Source organism: Stegastes partitus, unplaced genomic scaffold (assembly GCF_000690725.1).
Source record: "Stegastes partitus isolate 25-593 unplaced genomic scaffold, Stegastes_partitus-1.0.2 Scaffold0, whole genome shotgun sequence".
NCBI classification, from domain to species: Eukaryota; Metazoa; Chordata; class Actinopteri; family Pomacentridae; genus Stegastes; species Stegastes partitus.
The window spans coordinates 1,503,022-1,521,077 of NW_007577731.1; the positions used below are offsets into that span (position 1 = coordinate 1,503,022).

Below are 18,056 nucleotides of genomic sequence, written 5' to 3' on the forward strand. Positions count from 1 at the left end.
ACTTGGTGATTCTAAATTGTCTGTAGGTGGGAATGTGAGTGTGCTTGGTTGTCTGTCTCTAAGTGTAGCCCTGTGATAGACTGGTTACCTGTCCAGGTGAACCTGCCTTCACCCTGAGTCAGTTGGGATAGACTCCAGCCCCCCATGACCCTAGTGAGGATTAAGGTGTAGAGATGATGGATGGATGGATTACCTAGCGGCGTGTCCACCAGGATGGCTGAGTAGAGTTCGGTCGGGGTGCGAGCGATGCCCACGGCGGCCATTTGGTCAAATGCTCCCAGCGGGTGACACCGTGGGAGCACCTCCTCCACGTCTCTCTGCTTCAGGGCTCCGGTGATCAGCATCACCACATTGTCGATCATGTAGCCGTAACTATGGCAACACAGAGCACACAGTGAATGGATGTCCCCTTTTTTTAGTCTGAATGGCATTTCTATTAAAAAAATAAGGACGTAAGTCTTCACAAATACACTTTGAGTTTCTCAAACTGCACAGCTGGACTGAATGAAATGAGTTTGCACTACATTCTAACAGAGGTCTTGTTTTCTTCGCCTGTTCTCCTCAGCAGCATCTTGACAGAATCAATCTTGGCAGAAGCACCCGTCACACAGTTTTCTTTTGGAGAATGCTTGAAGTTGAAAGAGAACTACTGAGATCAAATGTGCACGTCTTCTCAGCTCTCTGCCTTTATATATCAAAGCATGTGTATCGTACGTTACATAGTCGAGGAATGTGGAGAGCGGCGGCAGGGCGTTGGAGCGCAGACAGCTGAACTCGGTCACCAGGTTCTCCCTCAGCTTGCTGTCCACCAGAGACACCGTCAGGTCTTCTTCGGACGAGGACAGCAGTTTGCCGTAATCTGTGCTCTGGAGGTGCAGCTTCATGTCTGAGGAGGAGACATTTGTTGTGTGCTCTGCTCTAAAATCAGCAGCTCCACAAAGAATCGGGAAGAAATGAATCATAAACAGTAAATGATTCACTCAGAGCTATTTCTGACCCTCGAGTTAAACTCATTACAGCTGATGTTGACTAACTAAACACACAAACATGTGCCAAATACTGAGATTCTGGAGTTTGTTTTTCTGGTGATTTGTCTCTAAGACTTCTTTCTAAATTACTGATGCCCTTATACGTGGAGGGAACATTCAAATTATCTTCGTGATAAATGAACTCCAGGTGTACAAACTGTTCAGAGAAGGTCATTGCTGTCAGGACTAGTTGTAGCAACACCCACGCAAACATGCACAAGAGTAGCTGCGGCTATAATACAGAAGGAAAGCTTTAGAAAAACTAAGAATTGAGTGACTTTTACCCTCGAGTGTGTCGCACTGAGCCAGATTATGATAATCAGCCTGAGTCAGAATCCCGGCTTTCATTCCTCGGACCAGACCCTCCAGATATCCGTGGTCCACGTTGAAACTGAGCTCCTGACACGATGCCATGATGCCAAATGACTTCTCACCAAGCCCGGCTGCAGTTAGTCTGGTTTTAAATGTTTTTTTTCTTTTTTTCTTTACAGTAACTTCTGCATCTGACTAACGTTCATGCAGTCATTTTCCCTTCCTCTTTGACACCAAGAAATTCCATAACTGCCCTAAAATTGTTCACAGTCACAGTTCCTGTTCCCCTGTTCCCATTCAGTCTGGCTGCGACAGATCAGATATTGTTCATTCTAGCCCACTCTGCTGTGTACAGAGAGAGAAAGAATCTCTCTTTTCAGAAAACAGATCAGTCACAACTGTCAAACCGCTTGCAGGTGATGTGAATAACAGTCATTTCCTCCGACAAAGCACCTGTCAGAGGGTGGATACATTAGGCAGCAGGTAGCCTCACTCCTCAGGTAAAGATTGCAGGTTTCAGCCTGCCATTGGCCGCATATTTCACACATCTTCCACCTCCTCTCCCTCCATTATAATCCTGTTACTCAGCAACCTACCACACTGAACACTGAAGTGTTGCACAGGATTTGAATATGTTTTTAATGTGAATTAACCATTTAAATCACAGCGCTCACCTCCCTGCATGCAAATGTTCCACCAAACACTTCACTGTTTCAGAGGGACACTGTTGCTGCATTCTGGGCTCAACGCCGCTCAAGACGAGTGACTGGTTTAAAGAAATACAAACAAGGCAGAGCGTTTATCCCCCTATAGGTGCAGCACAGAATGGCCTGACTTCAAGATTAGGTAAAAAAAAAAAAGTGCAGCATAAGGTAGGGCAGGGTGATATGGCCAAAAATATTTATCAAGATAGAAATGAGAACATTTACGATAACGATATAATTGACGCCGAACAAAATACTGCAAAACTGCACAACTTTATTGTTTTATTAAAAGAACAACTTCTTTTCCATTTAGCAAGCAGGTGTTCTTGATGTGCATTCAAGCTGTATTGTACCAAAATCAATAGTGCATAAGTTGTAAATTGCTGGCTGATAGTTTATTCGGATCTCAACATTGCTATCTGGACGCCACCACAACAACCAAATACTCCGATATTCGGGTCCAGCCCTACTGTGTTGGCAATGCATTTGCCCTCCTCCTCGGTCACGGCCATGCTTCTCGCTCCATGTGCATTAGACCGGACCAAAACAACGGCACTGCGCGTTTCACTCAAATTTTATCGCGATATTTCAATTTCATACCATCCCCTAGCATTACACTGGTGTCACCGTGCATGGTATGATATGGCCCAGCCCTAGCGTAAGGATTTGAACGAGTTTGACAAGAGCCAAGTTGTGATAATTCACTTGGTCAGATCATCACCTGTGGGATGTTCCTGGTATGCAGTAGTTAGTACCTAGCAGAAATGGTCCGAGGAAGGACAACCAGTGATGAATTTGTGGCAACTAAAGTCTCCCTGATGTGTGTGGGGAGTAAAGACTGGTCTGTGCTATCCAATCATACACAGAGGGAGCTGCTGAAAACCTGAACGCTGCTTTGACAGAAAGGTGTCAGAACACAGTAAATTGTATGTGTGGTTACACAGCTGCAGACCAGTTTGACACCTGCCCATTACCGAAAGAACAAGCTTCAGAAGTGATCCATGTTTTCTTTTCTTCATTGTTTACCTGGAAACTGAAAGGAAGCAGGATGTTCTGTGGGGAGGCGGTGGAAGCAGTGAGCTCCTCTGACCAATGTTCCCGCTGGGACCTCCTGAGTTCTGGCATTCATGTTGATGTTACCTTGACACAGACCAGCTACCTAAATACTGCCTGTCGACCACATACCCCCCTGCATGACATAATGATCATGACTCCAGGAGGATAATGTTCCGTGTCACACTGTAAACACTACTCATGAACGGTGTGAGGAGAATCCAAAGTGTTGGCTCTGCCTTCAAACTCCCCACCTCCGATCGAGCATCTGTGGAATGTGGCGGAAAAACAAGTCAGATCAATGGCGGAGCCCACCTCACAACTTCCAGGACTTAAAGGATCTGCTGCTGACCTCCTCGTGACTGGTACCATGGGGGACTTTCTTGTGGAGTTGAAGCTCTGGCGGCGTCTTGACAGCATGATGTGGATCTGCACAGTGTCAGGCAGGTGGTTTCACTTTGGCGGGCTTTGGTTTGCGTCATAATGCACGAAGCTAGAGAGCTTTTAGAGTATTGATGTTCAGTTAATGTCTGTATAAGTCTAATATTCTTGCATTGGATTAATTCTGCTCAAAACCAGACAGCAGACTGTTTCTGTGGGAAGTGAAGAGGATGCCATTGATCACACTTATGTTTCTTATAACAGCAACCGTTGCTCATGAGTTCCTCCCCGTATGGACAACTGTTTCTGATTTCTGATGTTACATAACAAGACGCAGTACACGGGTTCAGTCCTGTGAACCTCAACGAGTTGCTCTGTGATGGATGCGAGGCTAAACTGTTGGTCCCTTTTCAGAAACACCTCGCTTCTCTCCCGAACGCATGATCTCTGTGAAATGGATTACCATTCATAACAGAGCGGCTCCTGTTACGCCACATCAGATGTGTCCGTTTGACCGGCTCCTCTTTTATGTCCCAGGCAAATTAATAATGTAAAACAAACAGAGACTTCCTGGGTAGGATTTAATGGAATTCGCACAAAACTGACATCAAGATGTGTCTACGCACGCAACACGGGGAATGTCTCTCTGCTTTTTTATGTAATCGTCCGAGGAAGGTTTACGAAGCGGTCCGTGGTTATCCTCCCAGAAAGAAATGTCAAAGTAACTTCAATTATCTTAACAATTTAAAGCCACTTCCTCCCATACAACAACACAAAAAATGACTTGTCCCTTTTCTTTTTGAGAATTTTAGAACATTCAAACTGAAAGAAAGTGCGAGAGCAATGCAGGCTTACGACAGACAGCATTTATTTAATAGCAAAAATATAAACAAACTTCAGCTCATAAATCCACACACGAATAACTAGTGATTTCACAACGGGGACCCGAATATGTGTCAAGGCATTGCTTACATAAATGCACTTTTTTTATGTAGAATTAAAAAAAAAAAAAAGACATATATGTTTTGATGTAACTCCAAATAACTGAGGTCCTCACATGATTAGCACGGCGAGAGGGTAGAAATGATAAACATACTTAAAAGCATCACGAGTGCCGGAAATACCCAGGGCATAACACACGGCTAACACACGTATGTGACACGTCTACATAAATCCCCCATACTGTGTCACACCTACGTAATATATGTTGGACTATTTTCTGTATTATTATATATTTTTTAATATATTCTTGCTGCACGGAAATGAAAAAACTCTCCACCAGGCGGCTTTATTCTTTAATTCACAGAATATGCAAAGAGCTTTTACCTGTAACATCCGTCTGTGTTGCCAGCTTCCTCTTAATAATGTTGACTGGAACTGCCAGAGAGCAAAACCAACAAGCCAGAAGGCAGTCTATGTGAATACCTCTATGTGTTATCTGCTACTGTGTGTGTCCAGGTGCTGGGGTGTAATTGTGCATGCATGTGCATGTGTTGGTGTGTGAGTTCGTGCATCCTGTCTAGGTCTTCTTTAAGCACAGAGGGTTCATCCTCCAGCAGTGGCAGATGGTGTTGAAGAGCCGACAGCGGCAGGAGGCGCAGGGGTCGCAGCACGGCACATGCGAGGAGCAGCTTTCCATCAAGCGTCCGCAGCGGCGTGCAGGGGCCATGAGGTTTGGTTTGTGTTTCTGAAACAACAGAGAGAGAGTCCACAGAAACAGAAATGGAAAAGCCATTAAAATCCCAAATGCACCGTTTAAATCGTGGCTCCTGTTGTGAGAAAACACACATTACACAAATACTGTAAGTGCAGACGGTCAGAAGTTAAAGCTCATATTATTATTATTATGTAAAGGGTGGTTTAAATTTCTGTTTGCTATGTGAAAGGGATGAGTGATTCATTCCTGCAGAGCCTTTTAGTATGTTTTAGCTCATGCTCAGCTCTGTTTTTTGTTTTTTTTGTTCTGTAAATGTTTTGAGTCGCTCTTGTCAGCACCAGTTTCAGAAGGCAAGCAGACAGTAATCAGTTTGTTCCACAGAAACATCTGAGAAGTTCTCCTTGGAAACTAAATGAAGCACTTTGTAAGAACGCTTCAAAGATGACTGAATGAACTTTTTGTCTATCACGGGCTAACTGCAAGCAGCAACACAGCAAACACGGAAATGCAAAAAACACTGCAGTTCCTCAAACGTCCACTTGAGGCAGCCTCCACAAGCGAGTCAGTTCCCACAAACCTTAATTTTAAATTGTCCAACGTTACAGCAGAAATAAACATGTTTACAGCCTGCTATAATAAACGGTGTTGGTCTCTATGGCTGATTTCTTTCCTCACGACAAATTTATGGGGGTGAATTTTTATACAACTCAGCCATTAAAATTGTATTGAGGCCAAAGATGTGACACGTGGGCGCCATCACAGGACAGTCCAGGTCCCGACTCAGCTCGGCTTCTTTGCTCATCTTTGTGTTACTCAAAGATGTGGATGCTGCCAAGATGGCTGGAGCCACCACACGGGAGCTCACAACTGTTTTCCAACCTGTGTGTTGGTCTGTCGTCACAGATGGTCAATAACTAGCTAACACAAAAAACAAACGGACTTGTGGATCGACCACAAACATACAGGTGGAAATCTGGAAGGATAGCCTCTCCTGTACCGTGAGCTCGCAGATCTTGCAGTGATCCAGCGAAAAAAGAACTAAAAGAAACTGAGCTGGAACTGGTGTAATCTACCAGCCCAACAGTCAAAGTTAGCAACCTGCTGGAGAACCTGGTGGAGCATTTAGCCGCTAATGGGACAGATATATCTGTTATTTGATGGGAACTAAAACAGAGCTAAAAAGGGGCAAGAATCAGACTTATAATTAACAGCTAGGCTTCAAACAAATGCTAAAGTGTAAAGCTCCGGGACCAGTGTCACAAAAGATATATTTCAAACCCAAACTACAAACTAGGAGTTTTTCCCTTCAGACGATCAACCAGACGATCTCCTACAAAGAGATCCTGCAGCGTTTGCTGGACGACATCAAGATGGCGGTGACGATGGATCCCGGAAGAATCCTGTCCTGGAACTTTTCTGACACACCTTGTATTTCTACTAGAAGTGTAACTAATCAGCTGTGTGCCAACCTTAGAGTTATACCAACTTCATAAGGTGGTAATATAATATCTGTTATACACTGTCATCCATCCATCATCTCTACACCTTAATCCTCACTAGGGTCATGGGGGGCTGGAGTCTATCCCAGCTGACTCAGGGTGAAGGCAGGTTCACCTGGACAGGTCACCAGTCTATCACAGGGCTACACTTAGAGACAGACAACCAAGCACACTCACATTCACACCTACGGACAATTTACAATCACCAATTAACCTCAACATGTTTCTGGACTGTGGGAGGAAGCCAGAGAACCCGGAGAGAACCCACGCTGCACGGGGAGAACATGGAGACTCCACGCAGAAAGATCCCAGGTGTCCTCACGGGACGCCAACCGGCAACCTTCTAGCTGCGAGGCAACGGTGCTAACCACCGAGCCACCTTGCAGCCCCATTTCAATTATTAAGACATTTTATTTGCTGAAAATTGTGGTGAAAACTGGGTAGAGTTAAAGTCCTTATAGGCAGGTCTCACCACTCAGCAGCCAGCTCACGTCCATGCAGTTACTTCAAGACAAGGCGTCTATCTAAATAAATCTGGAGAAAGCTTTAATCTCTGTCTCTATCACCACCGAGACATAAAAACTGCATTTATTAAATCCTCAGTCGAATGTGATGAAATAAAATCCTTAGAAAGTTTGGTAACTTTACCCCCAAATGACATTCAAAAAGCTTTTTTTCCCCCTGGAGATGATCCTTGTGTTACATATGCGCACAGTTTCACAACAATGTGCTCAAGTCAGTGTAACAACACGACTGATTTTATGTTTCCTGCTGTCCAAGTGTAAAACATGTGTTTTTCTAACTCTGCAGCTCCTTTGGGAGGAATATTTGTACTGAAACTGTCCACTGCAGGAGCATTCACATAAACAACTGAAATACAAAACTTACGCTGCCGGCTGCCTTCAACATTTGCAATCAAGCACTCACAGAAAAGTGAGTAAACATACAGACACACATCATATGACAAAGCAGAACGACGAATACTCACAAGATTTTGATTTTGTTGCGGTGGAGCAATCTTTTGCCTCGCAAACAGCCGTCTGGTCTTGGCTTGGCCCAAAACTGTAATTAACAGAAGATGTCATTGATTAAAAATGTTCTTATTTTGATTAGCTTCGTACTGTCTGTCAGCAGGAGAAGAGGAAACCCCTTCCCACAATCTCTTGAGCTCTACAACGTGCTATTCTGCTGTTGATGAACAAACAAGAACACAGCTCAACGTTTAGTTTCCTCGCTGTGCTGTGTCCGGTCGACACTTCACGAGAAGACCTCCAGAGCGCTTAGTGGTTTTTTTGCTGATGTTGTAACACAGCAGACGTCCAGCTGATTGGTGCAAAAGTATAAAAGGATGTGTAATTACATAGACGTCAGAGCAGCTCCCGCTCTCCCCTCCAACCAAGAATTTGGCCTCTTCACATAAAACGGATGAGATAAACTGTGCAGCGCCTTAAATTAAAACAACGTAACACTGTAGTTGTGGACAGAAAACAGATATCAGTCCAAGCAGGACAACAAACAAAAAAGGAAAAACAAAAACAACCATAAAGCACACATGCCTGACTAACACATTACAGCTGGACGCAAGACCGATTTCAAAATAAAAGAAGCACTTTGTTGTGGACCCCCTGCCCCCCAACATCCGTTTAAAAACCCTCCCCACTTTGTATACGGTACACGACACCTATTCATTAGTCCATCCGGCAGATGTGACCGTTTGTCATTCCGCCAGCTGTCGGCTCCTCGCTCTATCAGAAACTGGCATTTTATTGCCAACGTATATTGCAGAGTCATGAGGCTCGGCTGCTAATAAACAACATCCAGAATGCAGTTTTAACCACATGGGTTCATCACCCCCAAAGAGGAGGCGTGAAGAGCCTGTGCCTCGTCAACTGACTCGAGGATAAACAACTTGGCAAGTTGGTGTGCTTCCAGAAATTATGACATCCATAGCTCCAGTAGCTCTACATTTGCTCTGTAATATGGTGGATGACATGTACACAAACGAGCTGCGTGTACATGAACGCGTTGCAAAAACATAAACGCGCCGCAAATAGAAAACGCTGCATATCCAGTCACACAGCGGAAGTGCCACAGGCCTCTAGGGGCAGTAGTGAACTCTTCACCTGAGAGGCAGACAACGGTGAGCGAGACGAGTGACGTTAGTTGAGGGTGTTCTCGTGGATTAATCGTAGCAACTTAAGGAGTTAAGGAGTCATTAACGCCTGAGTTTCGGTGAGTAACAACCCCAAATTGAAACCGAAACTCGGGTGTTAACGGCTCCTTCAGGATGTCAGTATCTGGAACTCCCAACTAGTCAGTCAGAGCTGATGGAGCCTCTTGGATGAAGGTGGAACGTCTTCATGAACTCAAGCGAGTCCAGCGGCTATGATTAATAACCGTGACCTGGATGGCTGAGAATCTTCACAGACACGCTAGTTGAGGGCGTAACAGCCATTTGTTTATGTGTTTGCTCATTCATTCCTTTTCGTTGCACTACATGCTTGTTCCCGGTGGAAGTATACTCCCGGTGAAAGGTTTTTGACGATGTATAGGTAACTGCAAATGGGGGCAGTACGTTTAACAGGCTACCTAATTGCTATATGTTGCTTATTTGTGAAAACAAAAAAGAAGCAAAACAACACAAAGTGGACATCGTTTCGTGTGAGACAAGCCTGGCGTGCGCGTCAAATTGCAAAATCATGTACCGACAGTAAGGAACAGTGGAAAGCCACTGACGGTGGGGAAAGCTGTATGAAAAGGTCTGTATTCCATATAACAAACATAAATAAGAGAGAGAACACAGGGAGACGGTGTTAAAACTCCCCTTCAGCACCCATATAATCACAGCGGCTGAAAAGCTGAAGACCCCAGAGGCCTGTGGCACTTCCGTCATGTGACTGGATACGCACCGTTTTCCTTTGGCAGCTCGTTTGTGTGAATGCATTTATCCCCGTCGGCCACTGTAAGCAATCTAATAAAACGCAGCACCACTGACCTGAAAAAGTGGTCTCCTTCCATGTGGAGGCCCCTCAGAGAGAACGGAAATCTGTCATTAGGTGGGTTTGTAAGTACAAACAGCTGAACGATGTCTGGGTTCCTGGCTTCAAGCGACACACGATGTTTGCGAGTGATTCGCTTCAGTCCATCCTTATGAAACTTTGCTGAAAAGCATTTTCATCACCCGATTAATTCGTACTTTTCTAGAATTTGTTCCCTGTTTTCGTTGCCACCCCTCCTCCATACTCCTCCTGCATCATTTGTCACAGAGTGGGAATCAGAACCATCCACAGCTCCCTGCTCTTATTCCTGCTGGATAATACTGAGAATCACACTCAGTAACACGTGGTTGGAGAAAAAAAACTGGCTGACTTTACAGACCTCATTAAATACTTTTTTTGGAAGACGCAACCTTGTTTTTACAGCGCGTGAAAAGCTTTAAATGTCGAGTTTATTGCAACGCGATCGTAGCTTTGTCTGTCTTCATCAGTAATAGTGAAATAAGAGGTGCCTCTGCAGAGCTGCTAACAGCTTCGTCGATCTCCTGAAGTGATGTCATCCTGTCATTCAGACTTTTCTGCTAATGCTCCACGAGGTTTCAATAACATTTAACAATTATGTTTTGGAAGGAAACACGTTTTCTCCTTGAGAGTTAAGACTGTGACAGAGTACGAAAGACTTCCAGTTTAAAGGAGTCACAACGCCCACGTAAAGGCTAGCTCATTGCTTCCACATGAGGGATGTGGACTTTGAAAGCAGACAGTTCCATTCTTACATATGTGTTGGTCTGCCACACAGATGGCCGTGCCTCCAATGTTGAACACAGTAACACACAGGGGTCCCGTGGCTGTTTCTGGCTCCGTTTGGGAATGCGTTCACGAATCCGAGCGCCTCCGAAGCCCAGCAGTGACAATTCCAACTACAACTCTTTGAAAGATGTATGATGATGACCTTTGCAGTCATGCGTGGATGCCAAAACGTACGTCACATGGACACGGACAGCATGGATTTGTCTTTAGGAGGTAACGTGGAAGCATAAGTCAGGACCATTAGTCTTAAACATTGGTGTCATTTCCATTTGTTTGGTTGGTATCAGGCTTTGGTTGACATGGTAACTACATGTTGGAACCATGGTTGGGTTACTTTCAGGAAACTGTCATGGTTAATGGTAAAATAATAAGATTCTTTAACAACATGCTTGAAGCTTTTTCTCCATTTTCTAGGTTACCAGGGTCTTATTTAGTACAGGACTGACTGGACGAGGAGAAGCAACAGCAGAGCAATAAGTGTAAATACAACCTCAAATGTAGAATGCAATTCAGTTGTTAAGGACTGTCATTTTTGGAGAGATGAGGCAGAAAATCAAATGATGCAGAATACGTACTAATGCACAATTGAACATAAGATTGCATGTAAATAACAGCAGCTTATCAAACTGTCCAAATAACTCATAGCTGAGTTTGTTTATGATTTCCTAAACATTGAAATCCTGTCCACGTTTGATGATAATCGTTCTACCAACAGTAGAATGATACCATCTAGCAGCTGTGATGAAGCAGCTGTTCGGTCCTGATCCATCCTGTCTCCATGCTGGAGATCATTTATAATTATAAGTAATGCTGCTATTATTGTGCCTAAATGTGTGCAACAGCTTTATTCTTATGTGTGCGTTTTATTTCTAATAGATGTGAGGTGGGCGTCACTCTGGTGTATCAGACTCATGACCTGTTGAAGTTTGGTTCGCGTGACATAATCAAGCTGTTTCCTGTAAGGGTCATAGACTGTGTTCACTGTGTTTTTGGGTTTTTCCTGCTTTTGTGTTTTGGTGGGCGTGTTATTTTTGTGTAGGCTGGGCGGAGCCGATCGGGGAAGGACTCTCACGCTGGTAGCTGCGGCTCATCAGCCGTGCCCTGCTTAAATACTGGCGTCTCACAGAAGACCGACGCCAGAGGATTGTGATACCTGCCTCGTGGTACAGTCAGGCTGCTAGCTGATACAACTCGCTGAGCATTCCAAGCACTTTTTATGTTCTCTAGTCTCGAGTTTATTGGATGTGTTTCTCTGCCTGTTTCCAGTTCTCCTCCTCGGCTTCAGCACTTGGCACACCTCCAGGCACTCCAGCGTTTGGCACCCACGGGAATTCACGACCACGGACACCTTCACCTCGAGACCCTTCACGAGAGCACCCACCCCCACGAGCACTGAACCCTGAGCACCGGACCCCTGCGCACCACCCTGGTTTCCCTCGTCACGGCTCCCTCTCTGCACCAGGAAAACCCCCACGGACCAAGGCACTCACAGGCACCGGCTTTTCGTGCACCACCCTCGGGACCTCCCTTCCTTGGATCACGGCACCGAAGACTCCACTTCTCCCTCTCCACGACTGACATCCCTGCACCAGATCCCACCACCGGTTTTCCCCCCTCCAGTTAAATAAAACCTTTTCACTAAACCTTTCCCTTTTTGTCTTTCCCTTCGTGTGGATCCGCCCTCACAGTTACCGAGCACGACCCGTCACAGTTTCCATTGGAAACGTGCAAACATCATCGCCTAAAGAAGCCCGTGACATGCACTTGACAGCTCTGGAGAAAATGTGTAAATATTTCTCTTCTGAAATGGTTTTAACTTTGGACTCATTTCTCTTTTTCTTCTTCTGCTAACACATTTGGAACGGGCCTCAATAGTCAATAGCTCCATTGTGTACGTCTGACTTTGCCAAATCACAGTTAAAAGAGGATGTGGAGCACAGTCTATGGGGCGTTTTCTTTGTTCCTCCAGCAGACTTCACCACGTCTGATCGACATCTGTATGGATGGATGGAATGGACTGTTATTTGCTTTGAAGCAGGTTGGTGTGTTTCCATAAACATGTGGTGCTGGACCGGTATCCGATGCCTGGTGGTACCATGACTTTTACAGACATAAGTAGTGGATAAGATTTTCTGTCTTCTACTGGAAATCAAAGTGATCTGACTCCATATGGCCTCGAAGTTCTTTTGATCACCTCGATCATGGACGTGATCCGAGTTCAGAAAGGCACCAAGTCAAAGCTCCTCTTTCTTGGCTCTCATCTCTTTTCTCTTCCCTCCTGACTGACAGTTGTTGCACCTTAACTTATCTCTGACCAGATGTTTAAACCTGACATGTTAAAGGGTAGAAAATACCTCCATACATCTCCGTCATATTGTATTTGTCTCTGCCTGCCGAGACTCTTATCTGCATTTCGGATCAACTCCAAAAGTTAGACAAAACATCATGTGTCTCAGGAAGGTGTTGGACCACCACTCGCCACCAGAAATGTGGAGCTATAGACAGGAAGGACATCCAAAACCGCCCACCGCTATCTGTTATACTAACACAACCAGTTTCCAACGTGCTCCGAGCCATTAGCCGCCTCGCAGTGACCCACATAGTGTTTCTAACAACCATCCAGATCCATTGTTGAATAACCGTCCGAGCCACGCTCAGTATGATTACAAAGGGTGAAATCGGTTGTTTCGAAAAAATGTTGTTTCAAATTAGACTGTGACGGTTTAACTGAAAACAAAATAGAGGAGAGGAAAAATAATCTGCCTAGAAAAAAAAGAATAAAACAAAAAACTGAACTTAGTCGGGGCTGATTGTCTCATTTCATAGAGCAGGTGTTTATTCTCCTTAACGTGTTTCTGACTTTAAATCTGCAGGAAGAGTTTGACAAGCGAACCTGCTCTGCATGGGGATGGAAATCCTGAAAACTTCTAACAAGGGGTGACATAGAAACACACAACGTTTGTTTTTTAAAGTAAACGTACTAAAGTTACTTGAAGGTTCAGCATGCTGCAGTGTTGTTGACTAGACAGAAATGCAGACACTGCTGCTCTTTATTTTATCATTCTGTTTTCACGCTGGCCGTCCACAGCACATCTGGTTAGCTGAGTTTTCATACTAAGAGCAAAGAGGTGGGATGCATATATTCCAACACATACCTATATGGAGATACATCCAAATTGTGATGGAAGGATTTGAAGTCAGTAAATAAACTTGCAGCCAAACAGACTTGAGCACGGACTCGCCCTCTTGGCCTTGGGCCGCAGTCATCTGCAAGGCTGTCATCAGCGCAGCCTCAGTGCACTGTGGCATCGATTGCCCAAGGCTCTCGAATCGTATTGAAGGGCAAAAACATAATTCTTTCAAAACATATTTTTTCATTTGGTGGTTTTAGAAGATAGCAGTGGAGAGTGTTGGTCTGAAATCCCCCAGAAGTGTTCAACTGGGTGGAGATGTAAGAAGAGGAAGAGGAATTTGCTTTGTTTTGTTTCTGACCACTTTCACCACAGTCATCACACATGCCGGCAAAATGCCTCCAGCGGCATAACAAAGCCACCACTGGAGGCGTAACAGGTTGTATATGGTGAACTCATCTCACCATATCACTGGTTCCCACACCTCTGTTGTTTTTGCACATTAATCTTCAAGGGGTTCACCAACTACCATCCATCCCTTAACAATGAACCATCTTTCAAAGCCCCTGAGACTTATTTCTTCGTGCCATTCTGGACGTTAGCTGCTTTGTTCTGCCATGCAGTGCACCTCAGCAGAACAAGGATCGACCCGTTATCGGTGGAAGATATTCTGATGAATCAGCAAAACTGTTTGTGGAGAAGATAACTTCTGAAGCTCAATGCTGCAATCTTACGCAAGCACATTCAGTTTTTCTGTTACGCTCAAATCCCTTTGAGCTTTGCCGTGCCTCTTAGCGTGCAGCTAACGCTATAAGGAGCACCGTCACATAAATTAATACACGCCTGCGAAAAACTGAACAAGAAGCCCAGCCATTGCTGCTAATTAGGAAATCGGTTGCTTTTACGGTGGAGAAGGATGTGCTAAAGGCTAGCAGCTAAGTTAGGAAGCAGCCACAGATTAGCCTGAAACAGTGCCAGGAAAAACAACCTCAAGTAATGGTGCAAGAAATCAGTCTTAGCGGCCCTGAACACAACACACTCCCACATCTCTACACCTTAATCCTCACTAGGATCGTGGGGGGCGGAGTCTATCCCAGCTGACTCAGGGTGAAGACAGGTTCACCTGGACAGGTAACCAGTCTATCACAGGGCTACACTTAGAGACAGACAACCAGGCACACTCACATTCACACCTACGGACAATTTACAATCACCAATTAACCTCAACATGTTTCTGGACTGTGGGAGGAAACCAGAGAACCCGGAGAGAACCCACGCTGCACGGGAAGAACATGGAGACTCCACGCAGAAAGATCCCGGGTGTCCTCACCGAGACGTGAACCTACGACCTTCTAGCTGCGAGGCGACGGTGCTAACCACCGATCACCACCTTGCAGCCCCTCCTTGTTTGCTTGAAATACAAATTTTTCTGTGAAATCATCATCATCCTTCTCTGACTTCATCGTCTATCAGGTCCTTCCTACATTTTCTAAATCAAAACATAATACATGGTTGATTTTCTGTCCATATTTTGTGCACTGTTCCATTTTTTCTAGTGATGTAAACAGAGGAGAAATTGGCAGCTAAACAGCCGAGCATTCCCCCCCGAGGCTCAGTGGACTAAAACATTCATTCAATATGTAATTAATGTGAGAACTTGAGATGAACAGTAAAGCTTCTTCACGTCGGCTGGACCCATGTCAAATGCTTGCAAACACTCTGGCCTCAAGTGTGAGATCAAGGAGTTTGTTTTCTTCCCCCCATCTACTGAAAATCCATCTCACATGACTCATGCTGTGCTCCATTTTTATCCCAGAAGCTAGAAGTGAGCGCTGGGAGAGATGTTTCACCCTGTTCCAGAACAGCAGGTCCAAAAGAACCACACCTGTTTAGCGATTTGCAACATGTCGACAGATGGACATAACTCCTGATTTAACGAAGCACAAATTGCTAATAAACTGTTGAACATCATTACACCTGTCGCTAGCGTTGAGGCTCTGTTACTGTTCTAGTTGGCATTTTAAACTTCTGACTTCCCAGCTCAAACACAAAACACCGACAAGCAGAAATCACACGGTTAATTTGTTAAAATCAGATTCACATTTTTTCGTTTCGTTAAAACCGAATGGCTGGGACTAACGACGAAGGTGACTGGACGCTTCACCTTCATCCAGGAGGTTTTCTCCCTCATTAACACGGATAACGTCTACGAACAGCCCAAGACTCCCTACAGGTGGAAACGTTTGGGTCACGTTGCTGTAAAGTTCTGTTAATCCTTATATTCCGGTGGGTGGCGGGACTCTGTAGGTATCGATCTACGAGTGTGGGCTTCCAGTAGCACCGTTTATAGACTTGAGACGGCAGCGTTAACACCTTGAGCCACCCCTCACCTGGCAGCTTCACAGACAGAATAACTAACTCCTCATCAGTCGGTCTAAACTAAAAAAAGTGAGCATCCCAGACTCGTGAACTAACAGCCCGTTAATTGCTACCTGAGCGTTAAATAAGCCGTACAGCTGCGGTACTACGAGCTCCTCAGTTCTCCTCTCAGGCACCTAAACTCAAAGCAGCAGTCCTCTACGGACGCTGATTTATTTCCTTACGTCATTTTTTATTTTTTTTTGTCGAGGCCAGACACTGATGTGTGTCTAAAATAAGTGCTGGAAGACAAAATCCAGTCCCGGTTCTGTGCAGAAACACATTTCACAGTTGATCCGAGGATGACATGTAAAGCCTGAGTGGGCCAAACCCAGTGGATGTGTTGTTCAAGGACAACCACAGCAGGAGCTTTTGAACAAATCTCAAACAAGCACATCAAACTTTTTGAATTTAGAAGCTAATCATAACAACAACCAGACTTTTTTTGCCTGTATATTTGATCAGATCTAGTCATATAATACAGAATGCAATCAAATGAAGGGACACAAAGTTCATGTGTTGTGATTATGATGAGTTGTTGTGTATAAACTTGGGTTTGGCGGAATAAATCTGACTAATTGTGCAAATACAACAAACCTCTGTCTGTCTGTCTGTCCTCCCCCCTCTCCTGTTAATCTATTTGTGGATCAAATATTGAGCAAACAAAATCATCTGATCTTGTGATGTCCACATGGATTATTTCGGAAACATCCTTTAAGCTCAAAGCACAGGGGGGAAAAAAACTAATAAAAATAAATGGTCCCCCCATAAACATGATAGAACCTCACCTGAGGTGTTCTCCGTCTTCCTCGCATCTTTCTTCGTGTCCTCTGCCCAGCTCAGCGGGAAGGCGAGCAGCAAGAGGCACAGCAAGTGTTTGGCGCTGATCTTCCACATGATGGTGATGGTCAGATCTGGAGGTGGAAGAATAAAAACATCAATCAGAAACCAAAGTATGAGTAGAAGCAGGAAAAAATATGAAACATCCACGACTCACGTCCTAGCTGGTCAGTAAATCCTCCCTGGAGCTCGGTCAGCGTTGTTTTGTGGCTGTGAGGAGGCTCCGCTGAGGACTGATGAGGCGCGCGGAGCTGGACGCGCCGCCCCCCGACATGACGGACCGCGCGCCGCAGGAGATGCTGCTGCTGGAGCCGGATCACAGATAACAGGCTGGAAAAGCCATGAGAGGACACTGTGGTCTGCCCCCGAGGCTCACAGCTCCCTCACCAGCCCGAACCCGAACCCTCGTTACATGCTCACTAATTAGGCAAGTTATCGATTTCCAAGGATTCATTTCTGTCTGTTGAAATATATCAGGGCGGGAAGAGTCTCCAGCAGCGCAGCGTTTATTAAGAAATGATCTAATAATGCTTAGAATGACATATTTTAATGTAAAGTTCACAGAAGGGTTAGCGATTCTACCAAAGAGGGGCTTAATACCTGATGAGTGGTGACTCTGATCCCCAAAGTGCAAAAACTGTAAGAAAAAAGCAAAGAAAGAAAGAAAGAAAGAAAGAAAGTCTGTAAAAGAAAACTGTGAAAGTCTGGTAGACACAAAAAATATATTTAAAAATGGTATAATAATGTTATGATTAATAACTGGGGGAAAAAATGGTACAAATAATGGGAATTAATGGTGAAACAATTGTGCTTTCTGGCTGATTTAAATACAGTAAAACTGTCATTTTACGATTTTTTGTGTATGAATAAATTACTGTTTTTTTAAAAAAAAATGCAGATTTTTTGTGAACATCATGTACAGTTTGGATGTTTTATTTGTTCCTAGTGTTACATGTCAATATTTTTTTGTTTTTAATAAATTCACTCTAATATTATATAGATATTATATGTAATTTAACAAACAGGGAAAATCTGTACAATAACAGCTAAAAAGGCTTTTCCCCTCCTCCAATCCTTGATATACCTATTTTTCCTTTCAAATAATGGTAAAACAGCTATAAAACTGTGCTGTTTGTAGCTGATTTAAACACATGACATTTTTTTTGTTTTTAATCCTGCCAGTTGTGTTTCTGTGGTGAATGAGAAAAGAAGAGAAGAACGATCCGC

The 18,056-nt window shown here is 44.4% G+C and overlaps 2 protein-coding genes and 1 long non-coding RNA gene across 3 annotated transcripts in view; 1 reads left to right on the forward strand and 2 right to left on the reverse strand.

Moving 5' to 3' along the window:
* LOC103358412 (V-type proton ATPase subunit d 1-like) overlaps positions 1–1,463 on the reverse strand; it is a 5,954-nt gene extending 4,491 nt beyond the window's left edge. Inside the window, exons 1-3 of the mRNA XM_008283416.1 lie at positions 1,313–1,463; positions 715–886; positions 194–372 (exon numbers count right to left, since the gene is read on the reverse strand). Of these exons, the coding sequence (XP_008281638.1) occupies positions 194–372; positions 715–886; positions 1,313–1,442 (481 nt within the window). The 5' untranslated portion in view covers positions 1,443–1,463. The remainder of the gene's footprint in view (positions 1–193; positions 373–714; positions 887–1,312) is intronic.
* Positions 1,464–4,322: 2,859 nt separating this feature from the next.
* On the reverse strand, positions 4,323–17,095 carry asip2b (agouti signaling protein, nonagouti homolog (mouse) 2b). The gene is made up of 4 exons (XM_008283609.1): positions 16,987–17,095; positions 16,778–16,903; positions 7,623–7,696; positions 4,323–5,165 (listed from the first exon to the last, which is right to left on the reverse strand). The coding sequence occupies exons 2-4, from the start codon at positions 16,884–16,886 to the stop codon at positions 4,998–5,000; spliced, it is 351 nt and encodes a 116-aa protein (XP_008281831.1). The 5' UTR covers positions 16,887–16,903; positions 16,987–17,095; the 3' UTR covers positions 4,323–4,997.
* LOC103358493 (uncharacterized) lies at positions 11,515–12,083 on the forward strand. Its single transcript, XR_520258.1, has 2 exons — positions 11,515–11,603; positions 11,707–12,083. It is a non-coding gene; the product is annotated as an uncharacterized LOC103358493 (long non-coding RNA).
* Positions 17,096–18,056: the final 961 nt, after the last annotated feature.